At 43.0% G+C, this 22,908-nt stretch overlaps 1 protein-coding gene across 6 annotated transcripts in view; it reads right to left on the reverse strand.

Annotated features, from left to right (window-relative positions):
- Positions 1-22,908, reverse strand: part of PCLO (piccolo presynaptic cytomatrix protein) — a 522,320-nt gene that overhangs the window by 42,651 nt on the left and 456,761 nt on the right. For all 6 annotated transcript variants that reach the window (XM_073652324.1, XM_073652323.1, XM_073652325.1 and 3 more), the window contains 2 exons: positions 18,631-18,769; positions 12,141-12,199 (listed from right to left, as the gene is read on the reverse strand). In XM_073652324.1, coding sequence (XP_073508425.1) covers positions 12,141-12,199; positions 18,631-18,769 — 198 coding nt within the window. The remainder of the gene's footprint in view (positions 1-12,140; positions 12,200-18,630; positions 18,770-22,908) is intronic.

The raw sequence follows: 22,908 nt of genomic DNA on the forward strand, positions 1-22,908 counted from the left end.
AACACATATTTCAACTAGAGAGGTATTAGAGGCCTGCTATGGCCACAGGTACTAATGGAGGTAATCAAGGTAGGGAGAGAGGCAAGATGTCCGGTCATCTTGGTTATACAGGCCGGGGGAAACAACCTAGGTCATCACAACAGCGCATAACTAATGGCAATAATGAAACTAGACACTGAGCGCTTCAGAGAATTTTTCACAAAACTAGCTATAGTATGGTCAGAGATTGTGCCGATAGCGGTATGGCAAGGTGCGCGAGACATCATGGCCATCGAACGGACAAGGCGGGTAATAAATATTCGGATGGCAAAATTTAGAAGAGACAGAGGTGGTGTAGTGGTACGACACCGACAACTGGAAGGAGATAAAGCAGGCCTCATACGGCCCGATGTTGTTCACTTAATGGATATTGTACTGGACATATTCCTGTCAGGACTCCAGGACGAGGTGGAACAAGCGTTAAGAGTGATGGGTGGGGGTCAGAGTCCTGCATACGAGTACGCAGGATCCTCCGTGGCCTGGAAATAGAAAGGACATATTGGAGAGTTATACTTGTTGGCCAACTTGCCGGAGTGGAGACCCAGGGCATGCTGCAACAAGCTGAATTATTTTAGAAATAAAATGCCTTTCTAATGGAATGAGTATAAAGAGTTAATAAAGCTGTGACCGATCCTCACCCATCCAGTTGTAAGAGTTACATTATTGTATTGTCAAGGAAAGGGGGGCGGTAGGGGGGCTGAGCGTCTGGGTTTGGTTGGGGTCCCCACAGTCTGCCTAGGCTAGATGCATTTAAAAATTCTTATTAGATACACAGGCGGTGCAGCTTGCTTCGCAGCTGGGCTACTACGCCCAAAGTATTGCCTAGGCTAGATGCAGTTAAAAATTCTAAGCTGACTAGCAGACACTGAAGATTTGGAGCAGACCTCTGAGCAAACAGCTCTTCAGACTCAACCATCTGTGTTACCCCAAGCCATAGTGTTGGAGGGGGGCGACCCAACCCACCTGGAATTGACGATGCCAACGTCACGTAAGACACAGCAAGGGGACTCCAAAAAGAGTTTCCATTTTTTCCCAAAATTGTGGCACAGACACCACTTAACCCTAGAACGCATACCTGGGGCCTCGCAGGCCCGCCCTGTTAATTGTTTTCTATTTTATGCAACATTACTTTAGTTAGAATTTTGAAACTCTAGGTATTCTTCATGTATATAGTTGTTTGTCATTTGAGTTTGAGTTATTCCATGTTATTTGCACACGGGTCTAAAAGGCCCCAGGTATATGAAAGTGTAGATTTTTATGGTCATACGTTCTAGGGTTAAGTGGCATCAATTGCCCCACAGTTGCTTAAAACGGTTGGTGAGGTGATTTTACCAAATCCTCAAGGTTTTAGTCTCCCAAGGATAACACAGGGGTAGAAAAGTCCTTGCGAATCCATGATTTGTTCATCTTTATGAACGTGAGTCTGTCTACATTCTCAGTGGACAGACGTGTGCGCTTATCTGTCAGCACACCACCAGCAGCGCTGAACACACGTTCAGAGAGAACACTGGCTGCAGGGCATGACAAGATCTCCAAGGCGTGAGTGGCGAGCTCCGGCCATTTTTCCAGATTGGAACCCAAAATGAGCAAGGGTCCAGTGACACAGTCATGGCTTCGATGTTCACTTGGAGATACTCCTGCACCATCCTCTCTAGGCATTGACTATGTGTCAGACTTCTTGTCTCCTGTGGCCTTGCAAAGGATGGTCTAAAAAAGTGGTGAAACGATTCCACAAAATTGCTGTTACCAGCAGATACTATGTTACTGTTACGGTTTGAGTGATGAAGACTCGACAGTCCCACGGTTGGCAAGGTAGAACTGTGAGATTCACTACGTGCACCACTGGTGTTTTGTGGAAAAGCACATGTAAGATTCTGCAACAGCATCTGCAGATACTCCTGCATGCGTCAATCCCTTTTTATGGCAGGAATTATTTCAGCAAATTTACTTTTGTACCGGGGATCTAAGAGTGTGGCAACCCAGTAGTCGGGATTACTTCGAATTCTGACAATCTGAGGGTCATGTTGCAGGTAGTGCAGCAAGAAGGCACTCATGTGTCTTGCGCATCCAGGAGGACCAAGTCCTTGTTGTGTTGGTAGCGAGGTAAGAATCATGCTTCCTTCCTCTGCCCTCTCCCCCCAACCTCGCACAACAGAAATGTGATCAAGGTCTCCCTCATCTGATGAGTCTTCCATGCCCATCGCTAGTTCGTCCTCCACTTCTTCCTCGGCTCCTGCACCTTCCTCAACAGTTTGGCTGCTACCATGCGCCCTGGTTAATCCCTCTCCCCCACCCTCCCATGCCTGCCGCCTTGGTGCTGCCAACCGTCTGGACCTTGGAGATGTTATCCCTTCCGCATACGACTCCTCCTCTACTTCCTCCACCTCCTCTTGTCCCACCACCTGACTCTGAATTCTGTTTAATGTGTGCTCCAGCATGTAAATCACCGGAATAGTCATGCTGATAATGGCATCGTCGTCAGCACTAAACATCTTCGCCGCCATTTCAAAACTGTGCAGAAGGGTGTGTTGCGCCCCTGAGGGTTCAGTCGCCACAGAGTTACTGCATCTCACCCAGAGGTGTGGTATCTCACCCTCAGGTAAGGAAAGCATATGGCTCGGGACCCTAACACCTGCATCCAACACATACCCGCAGTGGGGGTAGGGCGAGATTGCTTCTAAGGGAGAGCACAGTCCCAGGTCCCTAGCTGGTGGGAGGGTCCTATGTTGTGGGTGCTTAGGGGATCAGCTTAGCGGAGCACATGACAGGGAGAGTATAAATAGGAAGCCATCTTAGAAAGAGCAAGCCAGTCAGAGGAGGAAAAGTGACAGGAGCAGAGGCTCGGCATGAGCTCTGCTCCAGAGGCGGGCCTAGCCTGGGAGGCCCAGGACTGAAGGAGAGAAGAGAGGAGTGGGAGCAGGAAGGCTCCAGGAACCGAAGGGACCCTAGGGCTATGGGCCGTGCAGAAGGCCACTCGAACTCCTGCTGCTACCAGGAGGTAGAGGGGTCAGGCCAGATAAGGGGAACCGGTCCCTCAACTAGCGGAGAAACAGCAAGGCTCAACTAGAAACCGGAGGCTGCAGCATTTCATGTACTGCAGGTAAAAGTCCACACCAGTCTCACTAAGAAGGTAGCCACATAGGACCCAGGGGACGGAACACAAGTCGCCCGCCAAGGCCCGAGGATACCGGATAGAAGTGTCACTGGGTGTGAGGTGCAGGGAGAAGGCCAGAGAAAGGACACACAGAGGGGGGTCCTGCTAAGTACTCCGGAGCTATCTGGGGGTGGACTGAGCCCCTCACTGAGTACGCACAGCACGACGGGTGAGATTGCTCTGGTACCTGTAATCTGGACTGCAACAACTGTGAGTAAAGATCGTGGGACTGCATCACACGGACTCTGTGTTCATTACTGACTCCCTGCACTTCAACCACCATCATCCACCCACACTGCCCTGAAGCTACACTCTTCCTGTGGTGAGTAATAATACCATTGCTGCAAAACCACCAGCTTCAGAGGACTGTTCCGCAGCGGCGGCCCCTTTTGTCCCACTCCAGAGGTGGCGTAGTCGGACATTATAAAACCCATATATACAAATTACCCTTGGATTGACCGCCCTGGATCACGGACCGGGTCACCGCCACAGTGACTACAACCCCCAGCGTCTACCGGCCCGGCTCAGGGTACCCCACGGCCCAGTGGGCGCGTCAACTTCATAGGTCCCTGATCTGAGACCACTCCTGCAGCGTGATTTGCCCCACCTCTGGATCTCGTTGGCCCAGGCTATACGTCAGAACGTATTGCACAGGGCTTGTCGGTGCTGCCACAGTCGCTGCAACATGGTCAGAGTTGAATTCCACCGTGTCGGCACATCGCATTTCAGCCTGGTGAACTGGCAGGCCCAACAACTTCTGTAGAGATGTAAGTCGTTGAGCTGCGGGATGCGAACGGCGGAAGTGCGCACACAGCGACCGTACCCTCTGCAGAAGGCCATCTAGTCCGGGATAGTGGGCTAACAATTTATGGACAACCAGGTTCAACACGTGAGCCATACAAGGCACGTGTGTGACATTGTCCCGGCGAAGGGCCGCACCCAGGTGTGCAGCATTGTCGCACACGGCCTTCCCTGGTTGCAGGTCCAGTGGAGACAACCATTCATGAAACTGGGTCTCCAGAGCTGACCACAACTCCTCAGCTGTGTGACTCACATTTCCCAGACATTTCAAAGTAAACACTGATGCCTTGAGCCCTGCTGCCAGCATAGTAAGGAGGTGTGCAGGATTCCTTCTGCACAGTTAGAAAGCAGGTGGCATTACCAGACAGGCTTTGGGTGCAGGTGGAGAACCGAGAGGAAGTTGAGGAGGCAGAAGCAGTGGAGGAACTTCGAGATAAAGAGGATTGACGCACAACTCATGGGGACGGTAAGACTTGGACAGCAGCCCCTTGTCCTGCTGTCACCATAGTTACCCAGTGCCCAGTTAGCGACATGTAATGCCCCTGTCCATGCCTACTCATCCAAGTGTCTGTGGTGAAATGCACCCTGTCACACACAGAGCTTCTCAAAGAAGCGGTGATGTTGTGTGCGACATGCTGGTGGAGCGCAGGCACACCTTTCTTTGAGAAGTAGTGCCGATTGGGCATCTGGTACTGGGGCACTGCGACGGACATAAGGTCTCGAAAATCCACTGTGTCCTCCAAGCGGAAAGGCAGCATTTCTGTAGCCAAGAGCTTGCAGATGGTGAAATTCAACCTCTTAGCTTTCTCATGGCTAGGAGGAAATGGTCTTTTACTTTTCCACATCTGAGGGACCGAGGGCTGGCTGTTGTGCTTAGACGGGGTTGAGCAGGGTGTCCCCGGCAAACTGCCGGTCTGTGAGGAAGATGCAGGCGGACATGTTAGGTTGCCTTGATTCAAAGGTGGTGCTCTCGATGTCAGAGAGCGCTCAACACCAGCAGGTGTTTCCACTTCCCAATAAACTGACGACCTGCCAATCACACTGGCTGTTGCAGGTAAAGAGGTGGCAGGTCTGCGTCCAAAAACATGTGTGACTGCTGTCCCCCCAGTCACAGAGGATGAAGAGGCCGCGGATGCACAAGATGGGGCAGACGGTGGTTGGCCCAGCCTGCTAGGCCGCATTGTAGCACAGTGAGCTTCCCACTGCAACTTATGCTTCATATCCATGTGACGGTACATGCATGAAGTACTCAAACTATGGATTTTTTGGCCTCTACTTAGCTTTTGGTGACAAATATTACAGATAACACGAGTTGGGTCATCCTTATCATTCTGAATAAATGCCCAGGCTATGCAAGGCTTAGAGCCCATGCGACCTGAAGAGCCACTACGACTTGTGGTCAGAGGCAGAGTTGTGCTTGAGGATGCAGTTGTTGACGTGCTTCCAGTACTCCGTCTCTGTCCAGGAAGGCGCATCCTAACCTCGTTGTCAATAGCATCTGTGACGCCCCGCTGTGCTCAGTATCACAGATCCAAGAAGAGTGTATTGATGGAATTCTCCACAAGAGGCCCCCATAAACATTCACACATCTCCACCTTCCACCTCAGACAAGCAGAGGGAGCCGTTAGGGATATAAATAGGGAAGGTGGAGCTAGGCAGTTCAGTTCCTCTGAAGAGTTCCTGCAGTAGAGAAGCCTAAGAGAGGTCAGTCTGCAGTGGAGCTCAGTCTAGTCTAGAGAACTCAGTTAATAGTTCAGCAGTGGAGCACGAGGCTCCTGCTAGCTAGATTCAGTAAGGCATAACCGGAATCCCTGGAGAACTACAAGTCCCAGGATCGCTAAGGTGCTGATACGTAACAGAGCCAGGAGACGCTTATGCCCCGCATAGTGGGAGCGTGAACTCCAAGAGAAGGCCCTACCACAAGGTCAGCCAGCGCAGGACAGAGACAAAGTTAGGCCTAGCTCCAGGCAGGTCAGAAACTTACTACGCAGAGGCAAGAAACAGGAGGCCCTACACCTGCTCATTGGGGAGGATCCTGATATTCACCCTTCACCCTACAGTGCTCCGGGATGTGCCTGAAGTTCCTCCAGTAAAAGGTACTGAAGTGTCTACCGTGTCCGTTCCCGTTCTTGCTCTGACCCAGCTGGGTCTCGCCTGTCCTGCATTCCCCCTGCATACGCTGCCCTAAGACCTAGCTCCACCTGTGGGGAGCTATACCATCGAGCTGCCTTATCACGGGTCTCAGTGGACTGCTGCAGCTCTGGTGTTTCTCACCAGATACCACAGGTGGCATCACGAACTCTTATAAAATTAACAATTATCCACTCTTTTAAAGAGTGACCCCAGGGTACGGGCCAGGGAGCCGATCACCGCGACATCCCCAAGGCCAGGCAAAGGCCCGGGTACGGAGTCATCCCCATCCCCTGGGCTAGTCACATCCTCCTCCGCCTCCTCCGTTGACCTCATCGACTGGCTGACTGTGGGTTGACAGTAAGTGGGATCTCCAACCTCGTCATCATCACCCTGTGTGTTATCACACCCGTCGTCCTCAAAGCCAACCTCTTCCTGCCCTGACCGAAAAGTCAAGTTGTCGCTCCAATCAGGTATTTGAGTCTCATCATCGTCTTCATCATTGTCTCCACCAACAGGAGTGACAGTTTGGGAACGAGGGTCTACATTATGCTCAGAACCTTCTTCATCTGGTCCTGGATCCGACTTATAAAGATTCTGGGCATCAGTGCAGATCATTTCCTCGTCTGGATTAACAGAAGCTCTGGAGCAGACCTTCGTTTCCCAGGCTATAGTATGAGTAAACAGCTCTGCAGACTCAACCATCTGTGTTACCCCATACTCAGACGGGCAGCTGGAGACTTGGGAGCTGTGAGGAAGCAAGTGCGATTGGGGTGACACCTCTGAGGACTGGAGTATTTGTGATGTTGAAATTGAGGTGGAGGAGAGCCCACTTGAAGGAGCACTTGATATCCGCTGAAGCACCTGCTGTTTTTGTGCCTCATCTGGAATTTGTAGCGATGGGCGTGTCTGTAAGAAAGGGATCGTATCACATTGTCCACGAAAATAAGTCAACATCTTAGTTTGGCTGGAAGATGGTCTTTCTTCTGCAGATGTTACCCCCCCCACCGCGGGGGGGCTCGACCCACCAGCGGACAGGCACCAGTATTGGGAGAGGGGGGCTGGCCGTCAGGGTCCACCGCGGCTCTGGCACAAACCCGGCGACACGGAGGTGGCACGGGCAGGAACGAACTGGCCGTGTCGGCTTCTCACTTTTTGGATTTTAGAAAGGCATGACATGCCTATATCTGTGTCTCCCCCTCCTTTTACTCCTCCACCTCTTTTCTTTTCGCATGACTATATGTATTTGTCACTTTTCCATGTGTTAGTTATGTCTTCTGAGCAGTTTGTCAGCTTTTGGACACCTTTGAAGGTGTTTACTATGTGTTTCTATGTGTTTTTGTTTGCCTGCCATTGGTTTTAACGGTGTTCGAAGGTGTTCGACGAACAGTTCGACGAACAGTTCGGCGAACAGTTCGGCGAACACACGGGTGTTCGACGAACCGAACTCGAACACTACGGGGGTGGCTCAACACTAGTACAGTCAGACCTTCACAAATCTGATATTGATGGCTTTTCTTAAAGAAATAGTACTGTGCAAAAGTATTAGGCAGGTGTGGAAATAAATTTACAAAGTAGGAATGCTTTCAGAAATAGAAATGTTAATAGTTTATTTTTATCAAATAACAAAACGCAAAGTGAATGAACAAAATAGAAATCAAAATCAAATCAATATTTGGTGTGACCATCATTTGTCTTCAAAACAGCATCAGAGCATAATTTCTTCTAGGTACACCTTCAGAAATTTTTTAAGGAACTCGGCAGGGAGGTTGTTCCAAACACTTTAGAGAACTAACCCCAGATCTTCTGTGGATGCAAGCTTGTGCAAATCCTTCTGTCTCTTCATGTAATCCCAGACAGACTTGATGATGTTGAGATTAGGGCTCTGTGGAGTTCATATCATCACTTCCAAGACTCCTTATTCTTCTTTGCATTGAAGATAGTACTTTATGACATTTGTTGATGATCTTAACATTATCGTCTATGTGGGATGACATGAAGGACTGAACGGTTTGATCTGTGGTTAGTCGTCCAAGATGTTTGGAACAACCTCCCTACCGATTTTCTCGGCAAAATCTTCAGTTAGTCAAAGTAGATAACTTTATACAAGACTGAAGGTACTTGTACAGGTGGAAACGGAACAAAGGACTATGCACCTGAAAATTATAGGCTGTAATTCAGACACTAATGCTCTAAATACCGAGAAAACCTTGGCACGAGATGAAAGTGATTTAGGAAGAAAACAGAAGAAAAACTAAAGAATCCAAAAGAAACATGTACTACTTTAAACGAGAAAGAAGTTACTGGGGAAGACATTCAATTTAGGCTTTACCATAAGTCAGGGATATTTTTTCTCAGGAGAGGGAGCCAAAACCAGGAGTGCGTGATAAATGCAGAATTGGTGACTTGTTTCTATTATACCTTTTCTCTGATTGTTCCTCACCTGGTTTTGGCTCCCACTCCTGAGAAAAAGTACTGACTGAATACTGACCAAATACTGATAGCGGGGAAGTCTGTTAGCTCTGAAATCTGTATTAAAATAAGCACGGGTTCTTGTAACTGTGGATAGGGCTATATGGTACAGAGCACCCCGGTAGCTATGCTACTGGGTATGTCACATGGTGCTATGGATGGTTTAAAAAGTCATTTTATGCTGAGAGACTCCCTTTAGGTTGTCCTGTACCTTTATAAGAAAGGCAATGGTAGTTACCAGCCAGAGTCTCAAGGAAAATGCACAAACAGGATGCAGCAGACCCCCTTATTAGAAGGAGGTAACACAGGTGCAGAATGCTGATGAACAACTACTCTCAACCTCTGAATCCATAGAGGGGGTGATTGCCTACCATGGAGGTTAAGAGTGGTTGTTCATCAGCATTCTGCACCTGTGTTACCTGCTTCTAATAAGGGGGTCTGCTGCATCCTGTTTGTGCATTTTCCTTGAAACCTTGGCAGGTAACTACCATTGCCTTTTTGCTATGCTTCTAATTGAATTATTTGGGGAATTTTTAAAGTTCATTTTATTGCTTTGGCTGTGCTGTTTTTTTTTACTGTATTTACATAAAACTAGAACCCCATTTAAACAACAACGAGATAGGAATTCAAGCCAACCATACACTGTAGAAAGCCTTATTTTCAGCAACAATTATCTAACCCAACTCTCCCATACACCAGAGTGCTCGCTCTGCTGATCTCAGGTTGTTGGCTTATCTCTTAGAGAATCAAAGGATCTGCAGTCCGAAAGTGGACATGCCGGCCAGAGATCATCAGAGCGAGCAATCTGGTGTATGGGAGAGTTGGGTGAGATAGTTGCTGGTCAAAAGAACGCTTTCTCCTTATATCCCCTGACATCATCTGTCAGGAGAGAGTCAGAGACCCCCATTCACAGACCAAACCCATCGACATCAGAATGCCGAGCCGACATTAGTCTAATGTGTATGTGGGCCTTTGATTAAAACCTGTAAAAACATTGGAGGCTATGGTTGTAGGCTATGGATGTATGGGGCGATGATGAAAGATTGTGTTGTCAATTTAAACTGCAGCCTATAAAAAGAGACCTTTTATAATGTATGTAGTCATGTACGTCTGATTAGATACCGGTATTGAGTACATTTACTATCTAGCTTGTGGATAATGATAAATGTGATTGGTCGAGAAACACTTTTAGCAATAATTTTTGTATATACAATTTACAGATAGTTGGGGATATTTGTATTTGATATCAAGTTCTCTTTAGGCAGCTCTCATGAGGAAAGTAATGCTGCAAGTAGCAGATTTTTGGGGGGGGAGATTTTCTGATTTATTGTGAAATGATCATAAACGCAAATTATTATTTTTTCTTAGTGGATGAGAAGTCTCCATATATAAAGAATAAAGCTAGCTCACATTTTCAGTAATGCCTCCAGAAAAAATATAAGTTCAAATGACTGTAAAATATTATAGTGACCCTTTAGATCATTTGCAAATGATCAAAATAACTGATGTCACAGAAATAATCATAGAACTTTTTTAGATGTCTAACTATGTTGCAAGATCACTACATTTGACGGTACAGTATAGTCCTGACTTTTAAAGATAATGGCTTATGATAGCCATACCAAGGAATAGTACCATGTTCTTGTCATTAAAAGTACAGCCATTGAAGTGTAGAGAGTGTGCAGATCTTTAAAAGACACAAGAACATGACGGTTTTGTAAGATTACAATGCAGTCGTTAAAACAGTTTGCTACTTTAACAAGCATTGGAAATATAATCTTCATTTTTATGTCTAAATATGTAGGCATTCAAGCTAAAGGAGCATACACTGTGCGCTGCGAGGATTTGCCAATTTCTGTGCCTGGAAAGGCGGTGATATATGTGATATGCAAACTATCGCCCAGAGCCTGTCTAGTGGGCACGACCTCGATCCATACACTTGTATTAAGCGAGGCCGTACCCATTAGACGACTGCACCCACTGGACGGGGCGCAGCCTCGCTCTATACAAGTGTATGGAGCGAGGCCGCACCCACTAGATGGCTTCTGCCCGAGACTATCTATAACGCATATGTACATGCTGATCATGGCTCAGAAACAGGCGAATCCCTGCAGCACACAGTGTATGCGCTGGGGGGATTCATAAGTCTGTAGTCACACAGAGTGATTGCAGACTTTTCATTTTAAACCGGACAACACATTTTAAACAGCACAAGCCACTACATGTCAGATTAAGGCTCGCTGAATCATGGTATTATAGTCTGTTAAGTGAATAGATAAAGGGAGTCTTTCGCCCCAAGTTGGCAGTATAAACTAGGCACATAGCCTTATAGAGAACATAGCCCCTAAAAAATTTGCACCCTTAGTTTTGTAATCGCTGTCTTCATTCTGCAGAAGCTGAAGTTTAATTAAATATGCTAATTAGTGGGCTCATTGCACTTTTAGTGTGGCCAAGAGGCTCAGTGCATCGTTCCACCCACTAGGTTTGAATGTTCCCGCCTTCCTCACTGGTGATTGACAGCGCTGGCCTGCCCGGATCCAGTACCATCTGCAGAGAAACCTCACGCAAGCCAGCGCTATCAATCACCAGTGAGGGAGGCTGTGATCTTAATTTATACTGTCAATTTGCAGTGATATAATCCCTTTAGCATATGCTATATCTGTGCATAAATATCCATTCTTCAATTTATCACACTAGTTTTTGTCTGTTGAATTTTACAGATTGTCTAAAATTGCTGTATAGGATTTCTGTAGTAAAATCAAGCGTAAATTGCATTATATGAGCAATGCTTCTATACATCACTTTCCTTTGTCTTTTGCCCTTAAAGGGGTTTTCCCATGAACAAAGTTAATTCTAATCAACACTTTAATCAATAGATCTTGGAATAATAATAAGTTCCACAATTGGATGTGTTTAAATAAAATGTTCCTGTGCTGAGATAATCTTATAAATGTTCCCCTGTGTAACGGCTGTGTCTGACCGTGTACGGAGCACGTTCTGACCATACCACAGCTCCTGGGCAGAGAAGGAAGCAAAAGAAAGTATACAGACAGGACAGCATGGGATCACAGCTGATCTTTCTTGTGAGGTAAAACATTTCACTGCCTGTTTTTAATCAATTTTTTACCTTAAAGAAAGAATCAGCTGTGATCCCCTGCTGTAATGTCTGTATACTCTTTTGCTTCCTTCTCTGCCCAGAAACTGTGGTATGGTCAGAACGTGCTCCGTACACGGTCAGACACAGCCGTTACACAGGGGAACATTTATAAGATTATCTCAGCACAGGAAAAAATTTTTTAAACACATCCAATTGTGGAAGTTATTATTATTCCAAGATCTATTGATTAAAGTGTTGATTAAAATTAACTTTGTTCATGTGAAAACCCCTTTAAGGGCAAAAGACAAAGGAAAGCGGTGTATATATATTATAAACATGAAATTAAATTGAGATTGGCAACTTAAAATGATAAAAAAATGCCCGAAAATAATGCTGGCAATGTAGCAAAAATAGAAATATCATTGGAAATGTCACTGTAGATATTACCTTCTGTTTCAGTCAAGCCCAATCCAGTCTGGTCTTGTCCATTTTGGTTCATTTTACCACTGTTAAAAACAAGCACATTATTATCAACAAGTCTGATTTACTTGTGAAACCAAATTGTCAATTATCTTAAGTGAGTCAAAGTGAACGCATTGGACCATTCCATACAGTGCACTGCTTATGGCTAAGTGAACCATTAAATAATTTGAGACTTTTACCACTTACAACAGAGAGGCTGAGAGCCTATAGAAATGGAGACAGAAATAGCAATAATTAATATTTTATTCTTGATCCCTCAGAACCAATTGGACAATTAACCTGATCAATGACGTTAGTGATTAAAACATTTCAAGATTTTCACTTCTACGTGGGGATCTAAGCCTGTAGATGGCGGACCTCGTTTGTTGGCGGCACAGCACAAAGTCCAGGACTGCTTTCTGCAATTAGTCAAATTTTACTTAGACCTCTTGAATCTAGTCCCAAACTTGTGAAGATATTTTACTTGAGATGTCAGTGAAAATAGCATGGCATCATTAGTTTCAAGTAACTTCAATTAAAAGGCTTTTAAGTTACTTTGATATGGATGCCCTATTCTTAGAATGGGCCATCAATACCAGTGGCAGAAGGTGCTGGGGAGTTTGGACTTTATTATTTACCAGGCCTGGCATTTGTTGTGTCTGGAATCGCAGCCCAGTCCCATTCACATCAATGGATCTGAGTTTCATAGAGCTGCATTACCATGGATAGCTGCTACAAAATGAATGTCATTGTCCCTACAAGGGTTCGCTCACACTGCTGTATAACACGGCCGAGTGCTGTGTGATGTTTTATCGGATAGCTCTTGGCCCAATGTTATACTATGGGGCAGTGCAGTTCTACGATTATTTTCTCATGCCGATTCAGCATGAGAGAACAAATGGGCGTATGCTGCGATTGCCAGCGATACTCGGCTCACATGCACCCATACAAATCTATGGGAACATGTGAACATCGGACTGCATTCGGATGTCATCCAAGTGCAGACACAGACAATGGAGAAGATGGAGAAATTACTTTCTCCGTCTTCTCCACACCTGTGATCAGATTCTCTCATACGAGGGAATCGGAACACAGTATACTGACACTGATCAATCTCTGACAGAGTTTAATCCAAAAGTATTTGCATAATCACCCCCCAATTCTCTCGCATGAGAGAACCGACAGCTGTGTGACCCCGGAAATAGTATGTTGCTAGGATACTACAGTGCTTACCGATTGAGGGGTACAACTACTTGAAAAAATCTCAAGAATGAAATAGTAGTAAAACACAGGAACCCTTTTCCTTTTCAAAGCTGATTAGTAAGACTAAAAAAGTTTCTAAATTTGGCACAAGGCATGTACATCAGGTTTTTGTCACAAATTGAGCCTGAATTCTGGCATATATGGGTTAAATGGAAAGTGGCATCAGGATTTACCCTAGAATGTATTAAAAGAACTTCATCAGCATCCTATTACCCTCTTTAATTATGTCTGTGTATGACCCCTGCATTCTAAAGCCCTGATTCATCATTGCTGTTTCTCCATTTTGTGCCGTTTCTTTGTGCATGCATTTTCTACATGTTTTGCACCATTTTTTAAGCAGTTTTTTTTTTCAGTTTTTATTTTTTTTTTTCCTCAACAAATTTACTTATCCCGATGTGTTAGACAGAATCATAAAGTGCGACTTTTAGCAGATGTCATATTTTTTTGGGGAGGCATGTCACTCCAATCTCTTCATGGAGTAAGGTTTTTCGCAGAGTTTTCAATTTGGTGTGTTTTTAGACAAACATGACTTTTTAAAGAATCTGCGACTTTTGCTGCTAAAAAGTTAAAAAGTTGCAAAAATTTGTTAAAAACAAATATAAAGAGAATTTTTGATTTTGGGCCAAATTCAAAAACCACGTTTTGGAGAATTTGGCACAAAAAGTGGCAACAAATATCACAAAAGATGAATTGGCCCCTAAATGTATGTGTTTAAAAACTAAGTATAATTGACCCTGCTCCCCCGGTCAGCAGGCACAGGACTAGTTCGGGACTGATGCAAATCAATTCCACGGCGGTGGGAGCATGCACACAGCAGTGCAACTGACATCTTGGTGTGTTCAAGGAGAGCAGGAATGCAGAGAAGAAGCTTTCTCTCCTCCTCCACTCTGCTCTTCCTTCACACAAAGTAGAAAGCCAGAGAAGGTGGACTTCAAGTGTACTGCTAATTCAAGAACCAATCATAGAACAAATTAATTGTAGGTGGTTTATTCGTCAATGCATTTCTGAGTCAAATCTGACTCCTTCCTCAGGAGGTAGAAGTGGCTGACAACTAGGCTATGATAGTGGCTTTGTCAGAGATAGATGCTGAGAATGGAAGTTGTTTCTGTGCTCTCTGGAGTCACGACAAACCATTAGTATGGATAAAAATGTAGGTTTATTGTCTACGCGTTTCAGAGTCCATCGACTCCTTCCTCAGGGCAACCATACATAACCAACCATAAGTTGTGTATGGTTGTCCTGAGGAAGGAGTCGGTGGACTCTGAAATGCGTAGGCAATAAGCCTACATTTTTATCTATACTAATGGATTGTAGTGACTCCAGAGAGCGCAGAAACAACTTCCTTTCCCAGCATCTATCTCTGACATATCCATAGGAAGCTGCAACATTAGGAGTCCAGGCTTTATAGGTGTTGTGTCCCACACAACCCTACTAGGTGAGCAGTTTGTAATACTTCTGCAACATTTATTAATTGGATAAGACCCTATAGCCTCTTGCATTTTTTCACACCATGATAGTGGTTGTGTCACACACAATCCTTACAGGTAAGCAGCTTTCACCTAAATCTCCAACCTCAATACCCAGATGAAACCCTATTGCGCTTTCTATCTTTTTACAGTTCACACAAAGTGATATCCGTTACACTGCTGTGGGCATTCTCCCACTGTGCACTGGAATTGATTGACAGCTGTCCGGAACCTCCAAGGACAGCAGGGGAAAATTAATCTTAGTTTTAAACACTTATATTTAGCATATAGGGCTAATACTGGCATCATTAAAAAGTGTCTTAGAAGGCTTATAAAGCACTCATAATAACTTGTAGGGGTAAATTCTGATGGCAAGTTCCTTTTAATAAACTCCCCCAATGTGTTATATTTTATGTATAAACCATTTTAATCGTCTTTGGTATTGAATAGGTTAACAGCAGTGGCTCCTTTTGGACCAAATCATTTAGGTTTCTGAAAAAATGGGCTTCAATTGTGAAAAAGTCATAGAATTGTAGAGTATTGAGCTTGAAAAAAATGATGTAATAATGTGACATGTGATGAGGTTATTACAATTGGTCACAGGATGTTCTATGAACGTCTCAACATCAGCTTGGAAGCAAAGACGCTAGACCTGAAAGGGAGCTCGTATGCAAGAACAAAGTGAAATAAAATAGGATTTTCATGTTTTAAGCCCCTACCACGTGTTCTTATATTTTGGAAAACTCATGTAACATTGGACATGTATTCTCACTATTAAACTGAATTGCATTGTAAAACCAATTTTGAATGGTAATTGTAGGTTCGCTTTACTAGCTTTGCCCTGGGTAGTATATACCGCAATTAATTGCCATTAAGCAGGGCATGCAGTAACACATTTTTTACAGTGATATCTAGCCCTAGAAAAATAAAAATAGCAGCAGCTGTGATAAAATATCACAATAAACCACATTGACCTTTCCTGTTCCTTAGCAGTTCAGCACATCATCTCGAGTCTTTGTTTATGAGTAACCACTATGTGACCGCTGCAGCCAATCAGTGGTCATAGTGGTCACATGCCGTATTACTGGCATTCTGTTTCTCACTGCAGAGCTGTGGTGCCAGTAATAGTAATATGTCAGAAATGTTGATGACTAGGGGTTCAGGTGCTGAATCCACCACCAAATATGGTTAGAAAGCGGAACAAATTGTTCATAAACTTGTAAGCTATTCACTCTGCTCTTAGAGGGGCGTTGATCATAGCAAATTAGGACCTTAGCACCTGAACCCCGACCAATCATGTCACTATGACATTTCAAATGACAAGTAATCTACACATTTCTGCAGAAAAGAAAAAATTCAAATATTGAAATAAAAAATACACTGCACATAAAAATATGTATAAAATAATATAAAAAGACACATTTTACAAGTTATATGTATCTTCAAACTCACTATGCACAAAATTAATTTAAACCAAAATGTGGCTTAACCAAACAGTATTATTAGATCAAGTTATACAGAATTTATTAGAAAAGCTTTATCCTAAACCATTATAAGGATGACCTATGAAGCTAAATTGGATTTTTTTATTTTTCTATAAACTTTATATTTTCTGATAAATTTCTTTTGCGGCTACTTGCCGACCTATCCTAGAAGACATGTTTTTTATTCTAGCTAGATAAGTAATATGTAATTACCCTTACATCTGGATTGCCTCCGAAGTCCTATGATAGAATATTCATTTTCGACTGATATAATGTAATATGAGTTTGTCAGTGATATAGGCAAGACCTCGATAAGCTAATTACTCTACATATATTTAGAATCTGTGACTTACTGAAATGTTGTGCTGGGTGCTGAGCTATGTGGTATAGAATCCCTTTAAACTTTCTCCGAGAGAGGTCTACGTTCAGCTCTTCATTATTTCTGATGGCCAATAGATCAATTACATTATCAAGAAAAGTCTTCTTTTCCTCCTATGTCACTAGGAATGTCACCAGCATGTAACCATACACCTTGTTTTACTTTTTAATTTTCTTTTACAGGAACTTTTAAAGAATTTTAAAAAAAGTTAAAGCTGTAAAATAAGTTGTTTTTTTCCCCTTCAAATTAGCACACAGGCTTTTTTTTAAAACAACTAGCTATTAAATTGGGTTTAGGAGGCAATAATAATCTCTATACCTAATGTCCTGAATTTTCCTGCCACTGCCTCCATCTTTGAGATGGACTCATCATCCTCATGTCCATAGTGGCCAAGGAAGAGGTATGGGGATGGCTGTGAAAAGGATTAATGACACCTCCCTTTCTCTTGGTGTGGGGTGGACTGTACACAGAGCTCACAATGCCTCAGTGGTAGCCAATTTGTATGTAACTGTGTGGCACCAATCTCGGAGACGGAGGCAGTGGCAGCAGAACATATAACATTAAGTATACTTATTATTCATGTATAGTCACTTTTACTATGGGGGTAGAGTGTTGCTTTAAAGGGGTGGTCCAAAATTAAACTAAATTTCAGTCTAAATCCCTATTTAGTGCCATAATGTAAGCTATTTTCTAATATAATTGTATTAAAAACTCCCTTTCCTTACCTACCTACACTATCTAACTGCTATTGTATTTTTTTCCCTATTTCCTATGTGATCACGCTTCGTTTGAGTATCCCAGCGCATCCTGGGATACTCAATCGATGCGTCATCAGAGCAGGGGGCAGAGGCTGTGGTCACTGTCACAGCCCCTGCCACCTTACTGAAACAAAGCATCGTCAATGGCGCTTGTTTCGGGGGCTGAGCTTGTCTAAGTTGTGTTTCTCCTTGTGAGCTGTGCACTCTGCGATCTGCACAGTGACAGCGTCTGCTCTGTTGTCGACTCAGATCAGTAATAATGAGCCGGCAACAGAGCAGTGTCAGAATACCTGGCTACACAGGAAATCAGTGATGTCACTTGCGGGGGTGGCACTAGTCTCCTTCATGCCGGGTATTCTGATACCGCTCTGTTGTCCGCTCATTATTACTGATCTGATCCAACAACAGAGCGGACACTGTCAGTGAGCAGATTGCATAGTGCACAGCTCGCAGGGAGGAACACCGCAGGGACAAGCCCAGACTGAAACGAGCGTCATTGATGACGTTTCATTTCAGGGAGGGGGCAAAGGCTGTGACAGTGACCGCAGCCTCTGCCCCCTTCTCTGATGACGCTTCGTTTGAGTATCCCAGGATGCACTGGGATGCTCAAACAAAGCGTCATCACACAGGAAGTAGTGAAAAAAAATACAATAGTTAGATAGTGTAGGTAGGGAAGGGAGTTTTTAATACAAGTATATTAGAAAATAGCTTAGATTATGGTATTAAATAGATAGGGATTTAGAATGAAATTTAGTTTGACTAAATTAAGGAACTGTTTACTTATGCTTTGTGGTTTCCACTCATATTGTATATCCGAACACAGTGCTACATCTGTGATATGAATGATACTAATGGAGCTAATGGACACAACTGATTTATAATAGGAACTGTAGTTTTCCACTAAGGTTTCCATTACTTTAGAAAAAGAAATAGTGCTGCTTATAATGCAATTTTTTTAATCAAATGTGACAAAATCTGAAGCAAAAGCTTAGTTAGTATATGAATGAAATTGCTCTTTTATAACAAAAAGTGATACAATGTACTTGTACGTGGCAGAAGTTGATGAGTACATATTTATGGGTTCATATATTTATCTTGAAATGAACAGAAGAGATTGTTACTTACATTCTTGGAACTTGAAACAGATTGCTATCTCCCTGGGTGGTGTTACTATCACTGTCCATACTGTACCCACTGCCAAAACTACTGACTGATGACGTTGTGGAAACTGTAGACTCAGTAGTCCTGTGCGTTGCTGATCTTGCTGTATGGGGAAAAGTAAACATTTAATTTTAATGTGTCACCATACAAGCGAAGAATGTATTGCATAGGCAATAAGAAAACATTTCATGAAATGCAACAACTTAGTAAAAATATAAAAAGTTAACATAGGAAAAACATGATATAGTACCTCTAAATGTTCTACTGGATGTTTGTGTTTATTTGTGGTCCTGTTCTCTGTATTATTACTAGGTACCATTCCCTGCCAACAAAAATTGTTTACTAATCACCAGGTGCTGAAAAACCCTCCCCATTATTTGGAAATGGAACACCCCTGCTTAAGTCTAAAATGTTAATTCTTCACTTTCTATGCTCAAGACTGGAAAACTACAACACATCATTATAGTGTGTATATGAATCCATAATAAACAGGAATCATGTTCTGAAAACAAGGCGGCTCATGCTCCACAGATATCTTGGCATCCCATACTTCCAGGCAGCCTGATGAAGGGCATACGTTGCAGTCGAACCATTTATGATTTAGTTGACCTTCGAAGTGTTGGCGCATTACTTTGTCATTGAAGTATCCTATCATTAAAAACCTAACCTGACTATGACATGAATGAGGGCTGGTTATATTATCATTTGTAACCAGAGACAGTGAGTTACTGTAAAAAGCATCAAATGTATTATCTACCATGGACTTAGAAATTGGTGCTGATATCGATCCAGATGACGATTTATGATACTTTAATTACATTATTTCCCATACTAAATATATCTCACTAAGGAATACTATAGGCAATTTTCACTAAAGGTGCATATTCAAGGTTTCCTAGAGCTAAACACACATATGGAATCACTTTTCACTACTAAATATACTTACAAAGTTGAATTCAGGCAGTTACATGTATACTTAGCTTGGTTAAAAAATACACGTCCATTAAGATCTACCTTTCTTTAGCTCTTTGTTTAAAGGGGTTTTCTAGGACTTTAACATTGTTGGCCTATCTTTAGGATAAGTCATCAATGTCTGATTGGTGGGGTGCAAGTCCCAGCATGCCCACTGATCAGCTGTTCTCAGATGGAACTGCTCAGGTGTGGAGCTGCACAGCACAGCTCTATAGATGGAATAGTGGCCACTGCCAGGTACTTAGTGGCCACTGCCCCTTATTGATTTGAATAGGGGGCGGATGTACAGTACCTGGTGGTGCCCATTATACAGTCGATGGAGCTGTGCCGCTCCATAATTGAGCAGTTCTGGCTGCTGCCGACACCAGGAACAGCTGATTGGTGGGGGAGAAGAATGTCATACCACCATCGATCAGACATTCATGATCTATCCTAAAGGTAGGCCATCAATGTTAAAGTCCCTGACAACCCCTTTAATACTATTATACTGTCTTCCATTACTGTGGTACCTCACTTTTTGACTACCCTAACTACAGAGATTCTTTTCCTGTATTGATGTCTGAATTGTCTTTCCTTCACACCTTTCTTATCATGTGCCATTGTTTGTATCTTTTATACTTAGTTGTTTGTATCTTTATGTTTTTGCATGGAAATTCGATAATTTCTAAGGAATCCGTTTTTGGAAGCTGAATCATACAGTCTGCATCAGTAATGTTGATGGCGCGAAAGTGGAGGCTAGTAGAGGGGCATGGCCAAGCATGAATGCCACAAACACTGTAATTTACACCAGAAAGTGGGGTAAATTTTAACCGAAATCTATTCTAGCTCATTACTGAAATACACTTGTGATTCTGGTGCCAAAGAGACCCCAAATTCATTAAGCTCCATGTGCCTCTTAATAAATTTGGGGCCTATTACTCTGGGGGACTTTTCATTGACTGATGTAGCACATGGCAGTCTTAATGAATTTTCCCTCCATAGTTTTTAATAGAGGTGTACTGTATTTTGCTACTAAATTTATGGCACATGCATGGCAGTATATGGAGGTGTCAATATATTTTCATGTAGAAAAAGTCATTAATGTTTATGGACGAATAGCAGGTGACTGAAAAGAACACTGCTATAATAAAGTAACAGCATATATCGTGGTTTTAAGCAACAAGGTTTCTGGAGAACATTATTATTCTCATTATTATATTTTTTTCACATTGGTCTTCAGAGCTTCTTTCATTGGCTACATTGCTTGTTCCAACACTTTTGACAGCATACAGCGTTATACTTGCTGCCAAAATGAAGGAAACCTTGATGGCATTGCCACAGACTCTATTAGTCAAAACAGTTTATCAGGTTCTCTTTGTGATTATCATACATTACAATACAACCATACTATTAATGTAATCATTATTGCTTATGTTCTGTCTAAGCTGCAATCTGACCATAAAACAGCTAAAAACAACCCTCTAATTTTGGAAAATAAACCTGATTACAGCTATACCTATTTATATTGGCATAGCATAGAGATAATATATTATAAAGAAGTTTTAACACAAATAACATTTATCACCTAATTATAAAACAGGTAAATATTGGATTTGTGAGGTCTAACACCTGGTACCCCCTATCCCCACACACACGCCAATTTCCACATCTCACATTTCACCTCCTGCAATTCGGTCAGTTGTGGGGAACTTGTGAACCTGGACTTGCCTACAAAGAGTCCTGTACAAGTCTATTGGTAACAAGATAACCCAGTAATACAGGGTGTTCCAGTGTGATAAAGGTTAATCATGGAAGTATAGCTAAAGAGGATCTGTCACCAGGTTTCCCAATACAGACTGCAAACATTAATATTTTTTGTACAATGGTTGTATAGGCCAAGCATCCAGCTGGAGACTACAAGAGCTTGTGAGTCTACCTGTATTCATGAGCTAAACTCAATCTCTGCCCCCCAGGCTGACTGACAAGCTGCAGCTTGTACTAAGAAGTGAGCAGTCACCAACAGCAGCAGGGGAGGAGGGATCATATTTTCTCAAACATCTACAAATTTTGCTATTTATTTGACTAAGGAAATGTTCATGATCGTACATATTTTGAATATCATTTTGGAATTCCAGATATTGAAAATATATAGCTGGGTTGACATTTCATTTTTTAAGGATTATCTTTTGTTGGGGTTTTGTTAATCAATGGATCATGTGAGATTATTGAACAGCTCTTATTAGTAGTACAGTACTAATGGCAAAATAAATAAGTTATATATACACACATATATATATATATATATATATATATATATATATATATACAGTACAGACCAAAAGTTTGGACACACCTTCTCATTTAAAGATTTTTCAGTATTTTCTTGACTATGAAAATTGTACATTCACACTGAAGGCATCAAAACTATGAATTAACACATGTGGAATTATATAATTAACAAAAAATTGTGAAACAACTGAAAATATGTCTTATATTCTAGGTTCTTCAAAGTAGCCACCTTTTGCTTTGATGACTGCTTTGCACACTCTTGGCATTCTCTTGATGAGCTTCAAGAGGTAGTCACCAAAAATGGTCTTCCAACAATCTTGAAGGAGTTCCCAGAGATGATTAGCACTTGTTGGCCCTTTTGTCTTCACTCTGCGGTCCAGCTCACCCCAAACCATCTCAATTGGGTTCAGGTCTGGTGACTGTGGAGGCCAGGTCATCTTGCATACCACCCCATCACTCGCCCTCTTGGTCAAATAGCCCTTACACAGCCTGGAGGTGTGTTTGGGGTCATTGTCCTGTTGAAAAATAAATGATGGTCCAACTAAACGCAAACCGGATGGAATAGCATGCCGCTGCAAGATGCTGTGGTAGACATGCTGGTTCAGTATGCCTTCAATTTTGAATAAATCCTTAACAGTGTCACCAGCAAAGCACCCCCACACCATCGCACCTCCTCCTCCATGCTTCACGGTGGGAACCAGGCATGTAGAGTCCATCTGTTCACCTTTTCTGCGTCGCACAAAGACACCGTGGTTGGAACCAAAGATATCAAATTTGGACTCATCAGACCAAAGCACAGATTTCCACTGGTCTAATGTCCATTCCTTGTGTTCTTTAGCCCAAACAAGTCTCTTCTGCTTGTTGCCTGTCCTTAGCAGTGGTTTCATAACAGCTATTTTACCATGAAGGCCTGCTGCACAAAGTCTCCTCTTAACAGTTGTTGAAGAGATGTGTCTGCTGCTAGAACTCTGTGTGGCATTGACCTGGTCTCTAATCTGAGCT

Source organism: Phyllobates terribilis, unplaced genomic scaffold (assembly GCF_046119375.1).
Source record: "Phyllobates terribilis strain yellow unplaced genomic scaffold, ASM4611937v1 Scaffold_11__3_contigs__length_659146591, whole genome shotgun sequence".
NCBI classification, from domain to species: Eukaryota; Metazoa; Chordata; class Amphibia; order Anura; family Dendrobatidae; genus Phyllobates; species Phyllobates terribilis.